The following is a 7,938-nucleotide window of genomic DNA, read 5'->3' on the forward strand; positions in this document are numbered from 1 at the left end:
TTAGTTTTCCGAACGTTTCTGACCGAAAGCACATGGCTGCCGGCATCGTGTTGCATTTTCACCAAAAGTGCGGTGATACCAACAAGTGTCGTGTGCTTGTTGAGTTGTCGTCCTGCGCGAACTGGTAGATGACGTTGTACCCGAAACTGCATTGCTGCGGTTCCGTTCCTCCCTGACCTTGCCGTTATTGCTGCCACGTTCGAGGCGATCGAGCCTGCTTATCAAATCCGCAATAGCAGGTAATGAATCCTCGCTGGGTACACCGACGACCTCTATGTTACCATTTGTCGTTGAAATCTCCATGATATTATCGGCTTTCTTAGCCAAAGCTTCGATATCACCCTCGAGCGTTGATAAAATTTGCTGCACTTGCACAGGCAAACGTCGCAGCCACAATGATTTCAAAACGTGTTTATCGACTCGCTGACTTGCTAAGTCTTTCATGTTACGAAGCAAAGTAGTGGGTTTCTTCTCGCCCAATTCGCAGCCTTCAAATAAGCGTTTGAGCCTTTTTTCGTTCGACTCGCCGAATTCAGTAATCAGTCTTTGCTTTAGTGCGTCGTACTTGCCACTAACAGGTGGTGATGAAATTATGTCGGTAGCGTGAGTGAGAACTGCTGAATCAATTTCAGCTACAATTGTGTAGTACTTCGTCTCATCGGCCGTAATACCTGCTCGCACAAACTGCGCCTCCACCTGTGCGAACCACAAGCGTGGATCAGGCTTCCAGAACGGTGGCGGTTTGATGGAGAGCCGTGCCATGTGGAAAGAAGTGATAGCGTCTTCGTACCTATCTTCACCTACGTTCACCATATTATGTTCTTAGTGGGGTCACCAGTTATAGAATCGTTACTTCTATATGTCTTTATTAACTTAGAAATTAAACAAATATAAGTTGCTTTAATACACGGAAAATTCTGACTTTACTAGCGTCGCTAGAAAATACGTTGAATGAATGAAGTTGGTTTCAGTTAGTACAAACGAATGTCAAACAGCTCTGTTCGTCTACTGCGGCTTTTGGTGTTGCCACTTACTACTGCGACAAGTGTTAGGGTTGGTCCCTACATATATATATATATGTATATCTTATATTTCATATATTTTACTTGCAATTTTTTAAATGTTTGAGTTGTTGCCTTATGGCAGCTGAGAAATTGTGACCAATTTGTTGCGACGCGGTTGTAATTAGTTATATGCGTATATCCGAACTACTGTTATCTTTGTAAATGAATGCCTTGACGAATAGACGCTGTGGGCGCGCATACAACTTGACACTCAGTTGATGGTTTGATTGACTGTTCGTATGATATTGACGCCTCTGATATTTTAAGTGAGTTTTTGTTGTTACTTATGCTGCATTTGTGCTCACTGTGCCGCTGTTGTTGCTGTAGATCTTGGTTAAACTGAGACTACTTCTGGAGGACCGACGTGATATATAATGATAATCTGCTGCATTTATATTAGTTTGATCAATGCCATATTGCGTTTAGATGAAAAAATGAATTAAGTCTTGAATTATTTGCGTCTCCAAGGAACTCGAAATGATGATTATACAAAAATAATTGCATTGATATTCACAACGGAAGGTGCAAAAATGATAGATTTCAATGAACTTCTTATATTGCTCCTGGCAGGATCGCCAATTGTGGTGTAGTTAAAAGAATTTCATTTTCACAAAATTTTAATTTAAATTTATTGTATTTTAAGTTTCAAAGAAAACAAAATTCTGAAGTATCAAAAATTTTCTTTTTGATTTACATTAATTGAAAAAGAACTTAATTCAATAATTTCAAAAATAACAAAGTACAAAAATGAACAAAGTACAATAGTAAATAGTATTAACTCTACAGTATCTTTCAAAAATTTGCACAAACACGTATCACATTTGAAGTATATGGATCAAAACGACAACCCTGTCCACCGGCCAGCGTTCCAAGTAAGCTATTGTTCAGTGCAGCAAGCCTTATATACAAGCTTCGAAGAAATCGCCTTGTGGGAGAAAAGGCAGTGAAATTACTTTTTTGAGATATAATATGCCCCTTAAAACACTGTATATGTAGGTTAAGCACTCGTTCAATGTTTTAGAAATTTACAAAATTTTAAAGTAATGAAAACGATGACTAGGGTGATTATAGCTTTTTATTCCTAACATTCGCATTCTCACTTGAAATTCGCATTCGCATTCGAATTCGCGAATGTGAAATATATGACATTCGAAACATCCTTAGTTGCAATACGCTGTGTGTGTGAAACCTTTCGTTAGGCAGTGTCAAAACTCTAATGCCACTATCATGAATCATGGAATTAGCCTACTTGCATGTAAACGTGCATATACATATGGGCGATTCTAACGTCACGGGTGGGACATTTGTACAGCAAATATGGTCTTTCATGTTTAAATTCAATTATAAAGTACTCAACAATTCTACATTTTGATAAAACTACACCTATTTGACTATTATATCAGTTATTACAAAATACGAAAAAAATTTCAGCTTACTTTTATATAGAAAAAATTTATTTCTTCTCTCACATGTGGGGGAAAAAAAGAATTTGTTTTTTGGAGAAGATATATCTGCTAATTTTTTCACTTTTCTGTGTGAACCTGATGTCTTATAATAAAGCAAAGAACCACGAATTCATGCAAAGCAAAAACTACAAAAAAATTATTGCTGTATTAAAAAAAAAAAAACGAGATTCCTCTGTCACGGGTGGGATAACGTTTGTCACGGGTGGGACACGTACGAGTTTTTATATGAAAAGGAGCATTTAGTGTGGTCCATTTTAGAGATGGGCGCATGAGTGATTTTGGCTGACGTTCACGCACGCTCACGTTGATGGTTTTGTAAATCACCCACACTAACATCTGTTTTATTTTTTCCAATCACGTTCACGAACGCTTCTTTACTGACACTTTTTTTCAATTTGAGACTTTAATTATATGTATAAATATCATTTCATATAAATAGTCTTTATCGCACAGGCATTGTAACAAAAGATGTGCCAAACACCTTGCCTGGCATGAACGCACCATTATTTTTTTTTTACAAATTTCATAGAAAAGAATTCTCATTAATATTCATCCAATATAATTTTAAAATGACATTATCTTATATTTTTGTTTAAAAATATTATTTTGTCAAGGTTTTCACCAATCGTGTACGTCTTTCATCTAGAATTCTGCATGACGCAGAAAAAAATCTTTTAATAGTTGCTTAATAGCTGGTATGTTTAAAACTTGTCTTGAAAGCATTCTAAGAAGTGGAAAATTTTAGCTTTCTCCCAAAATTTTAAAACACCGTCACAACTTTTGTTTTCTGACTTTTTCAATTAAATCTGTATTTCCGCATTAAGACTTCAAAAACTGTATCTGCGGATTCATCTGTTTTACCTTTGAATTCGTCAAAAGTGAATACGGTAAATAGGTTAAACAGAAGTAGTTTACGATTTTATTTTGGTTGAAAGTACACATATGTATGTATGTACCCTGCAGAAAAATTTAGAGACAGTCTGGCCAATCGCTAGTTCCGCCCTACAAAATTCAGAACTCTCTCTGAACTACTGCAAAAGGGATGCAGAGTTGGAGGGTTGAAACTCATTACTTGCGCTGTCATCAAGGTTACTCATCCTGGTTATGTGAAACCTGACAAAGCATGTACAAATATACCATACTATATTTTTTCGGCTTTCTTAGATCTTAAAACTAATAGGAAACTGTTTTCGTTTGTTTAATATGCAATTCCTTAGTGTTCAGAATTCAAAAGATCTGGCCACCACTTAAATGTTCGTGGTAAGAAACTGGTGTCGCTCAAGAGCGGCTGCCGTCCAATGCTCTTATATACTCACAATTTGATATACATTTATTTATACAGCATTTTATATATGTTTGTACCGCTGTGGTGTAGTGGTAGGCAGTGCGCGCTTCCACTTCGAAGCGCCTGGGTTCAAGCCCTGATCAAAGCAACATCGCAAAAAAACTTTAACAAAAAGGTTTTTTTAAACAGCGGTCGCCCCTCGGCAGGCAATGGCAAACCTCCGAGTGTATTTGTGCCGTGAAAAACATCTTCTCATAAAAATACAATTGTCGTTCGGAGTTAGCGTAAACTGCAGGTCCCTCCCCTTTGTGTGATAACATCAAGGAGCACACGATAAATCGGAGGAAAACCTCGGCCAAATACTAACATATGTGTAAGCGCCAATCTATTATTATTATTATTATGTTTGTGCCTATTTTGCCAACCCATGTACTTGTACGTAACCATATATTGTGAGGACCAAATATCCCAGAGGATTTTGGCCCACACAAATACCCGCCATAAAAGCAACTAGCAACACCCGACAGCCTTCGTTGCCATGACAACGCAACATCACAAATCAACATGTAGCTGCGCGACCACGCAACATCAAGCACATAGCCTATTAAAGATACAACACAGCCAAAAGAGAGTCAGTCAGCACGGAGCTGTGGTCGCGTTTGAACACCTGCGACTGAAAGGAGCGATTGCTTGCGCGTCGTTGATACAATACAAGACATCCCCACTCAGTAATAGGGAGCCGTAAGTACGAGTTGGGAGCTAAATAACTACGACCGAACGGAGGGATTGCTTGTGCGTCGTTGATCACACCACAAGACATCACCGCCCGGAAGTAGGGAGCACCAAACCGGATTTGATCACCGCTCGCCGTCAACAGGGCCAACAAGAGCGCCACTTACCGCCGTCAGCAGAGGGATGCCAACAAGAGCGCTACTTACTGCCGCCAGACGAGCGCCATCAGCAGGGCCAATAAGGCCGTTGGTCTCTGACGCCTCCAGAGCGCCACTCATCAGCGCGACTCGAGCATTACTCAACGACGTTAACTGAGCACCTCTCATCAACGCGGCCAAGAGCGCGACTAGCCATCGACCTCAGAACGGGATCAGAGCACCATTTGTCAACAACGTCACAGCACAACTCATCGACGCGACTAGAGCGCTACTCTACGACATTGCGAGAGCGCCACATACCGGCGTCACCAGAGCGCTACTCACCGACGTTGTTAGAGCGCCACTTACCGGCACGACCAGAGCGAAACTCACATTCAAGAGCGCTACATACCGACGCGGTCAGAGCACCACTTATAGACGTTAGCAGCGCGCCACTCATCGGCATCAGCAGTGCGCTGCCCACCAGTACTAAAGCCACGCCCCTACAGCCTAACGGGCTCGTAACGGAACAAGAAACCATTACTTAGCCACTGCAAGTGACGCTACTGAATATTTCCAGTTGTTATTTTGTTATATGTTTGATAGTAAGTAAGAGAATAATCTAATAAAGTACGATTCACCAGAGCCCCGAAACCACAAATCGGCAAATCGTACACGTGCAAAGAAAATTTAGACGAATAAAATGGCAGAGCTAGTCAACACCGCGTGGCTGGATGATATACACAAGGAGCTACTAGTGTCCATTGCACAGGCATTGGGGTTTGAATGCGCGCGTACAACGCAAGAAATACGCAAGCATATAACGGCATTGGCGGCCAAGGCGCTCTCCGATCTGGAGATCCACGCCAAATTCCAGGCAATGGAAATAACCAACAGAGACAGCGAGGCTGCCTCGGAAGACGAGGATGAGCAGAAGACGCCAGTATCACCAGATGAACGTAAGGGAAGTACGACTACTCGTATGGAAAACATGACTCAGAGATAGTTGGCAGTACCGCTACACCAGCACCAGCTTCTATCACACCAGCCTCCAACGCACCAGCAACCGCCAGGCCGAGCGCAGGTACAGCCAACCCTGAAAACTAGGTACCGACTCAAAGGTTGCACCTATCATCGACCAGGTAAGGAAGTGGTCAATGAAATATGACGGTGGACGAGACCCGCTAGCTTTTGTAGAGCGATTGTAGTAGCTGGCAGAGGTGTATGCCTCGAACGAAGACCTCCTGCCAAAAACCATGCCGGAGTTACTGTGCGGCACCGCTCTACGTTTCTTTCGGCCAGCCCGGTATTTCGAACGCCTCGAGGACGACATACGGCAGAGAAGACAGTACCCACCGGAGAAGTATAAGGACTACGTGATCGCGATACAAAACCTGATGAGAGACGCCGGATACAGCAGGGAGCAGTGTTTGGAAAGAATTTTCCTGAAGAGCCACCCCGACTACTTATTATACATTCGGCGTCGGGACTTCACCACGCTAGCGGAACTACTCACGCCCGTGTTGCCAACTTGTGTATTTCAAAAAGCACCAAAAATTTGTTGAAAAAGCGTTTTACCACACTGAAAGCACCAAATTTTTTTGAATCAATGCTTTGAATGCTTGAATGATGCTTTTTTCATAACGCACTATGGTTCAGAACTCAATTTTAGTGCCACTTAAATCAAATTTCTGACATGAGCAAAAACAATAAACCATCACTCATATTTACAGTAAAATATGTAAGTCATGACAAAACAAGAAAATTATCCAGAAATGATGGTACTTTTAACGTATGACGTTACCAAAGTAAGTAAATTATTAAAAAAAAAAAATTCGATAAAATAAAGTCATTTGATCAAACGTGCATTTCTTGGAGATTATAATCTCATTTAATTTCAGTTACCCTTATTTGCTTTTATTTGTTTTTCTATATTACGTTTACAACCGAAAAGGGGAGTTGAAGATAATTTCCTTTAAGTTACATCTCGTTTAAAAGGAAAGATTTTATTTATTAAAAAACATTTTCGCCGAAGATTTAAAAAAAGTGCAAGCGATTGCAAGGTTTGAAAATATGACTATTTTGTAGTTCCAATATTATTGTATCAAGATAAAGAAAAAACAAGGCCTCCTCTGTGCTCCTCTTTATACAGGGTGGCCCCGACTAGCTATATGGTTAATAACTCTTTATTTATGCGATTATTATAATTATTATTTTTTTTTTAACACAGTATTTTATTGGGGAGTTTTTTGCAATTAGCCTTGAAAATGATATCCTGTAAGTGATGTCAATTTTCTGCTTCGCACATACGTGCTCTTTTTAGCATATTTTTCATAACTTTTCGCAGAATTTCGGGTGTAATGGCCATGATTTCATTTCGAATGTTGGTTTGGAGTTGGAGAATGGTTCTTGGTTTGTTAACGTACACTCTTTCTTTCAAATATCCCCAAAGAAAACTTTTAAAAAGAATTCAAACCATATAGCTCATTCGGCGCCACCCAGTATTATAACCAAAAATTTGAGGTTTTTTTGGCCAAAATTACGATTTTTTCAAGGTAAAATGACTATTTTTCAGCAAAAGCTTTCGGCAACGCTGCAGGCAGGTCATTTCCAGGCGTGGATCCCGTTGGCAAAGAGTAAACAAAAAAACTGTTATAAAGAATTCAAACTATATAGCTCATTAGGCGCCACCCAGTACCACTATCGGTTTGTCATAAGTTAGTTGGCCAAATTTTCATGCAAATGTACATACATTTTGGATGGTTTACATTATTATGATAATATATGTATGTATTTTCGACTGCTCTAACGACTTGTACAGAAGTTTGTATTAGGTACATAACGTATTTTTCAACTAAATTAAAAGATCTTGTCCAATAAATGTTGTCAGCTTTTTATAATAACCAAAGAAGTACATAAGTTACTTCCTAATATTCAATTTCAATTTATTATATTCAACAATTTATATTGAGCTCGAGGCCATTTTTTAAATGTAAATTTATTGTGGAAAATCAACAATAATTTGAAAAAATGGTAGAAGTGATAGCTATTTCGGAAATCACCACATTTCCTCATCAGACTTCTTTCAGTAGGATTCGAACCGACGATCCCACTGACTCAGCCAGTTGCCTATGCACCGTGCTAAGTACGCCTTGTAAATTATCGTTTGCTTTTTTTCCACTATTTTCATTTTTGTTATGCCAACAAAATCAAGCGCAGCTATTCCGCTGCAATTCACTACATCATGTGGTTGT

At 39.7% G+C, this 7,938-nt stretch overlaps 1 protein-coding gene across 1 annotated transcript; it reads right to left on the reverse strand.

The window, feature by feature from the left end:
- LOC118736002 lies at nt 1-813 on the reverse strand. Its single transcript, XM_036466107.1, has one exon. It carries the CDS (start codon nt 811-813, stop codon nt 1-3), a length of 813 nt encoding a protein of 270 aa, XP_036322000.1.
- Between the last annotated feature and the right edge of the window lie 7,125 nt (nt 814-7,938).

Source organism: Rhagoletis pomonella, unplaced genomic scaffold, assembly GCF_013731165.1.
Source record: "Rhagoletis pomonella isolate Grant_MI unplaced genomic scaffold, Rhpom_1.0 Rhpom_scaffold_00003, whole genome shotgun sequence".
Taxonomy (NCBI): domain Eukaryota; kingdom Metazoa; phylum Arthropoda; class Insecta; order Diptera; family Tephritidae; genus Rhagoletis; species Rhagoletis pomonella.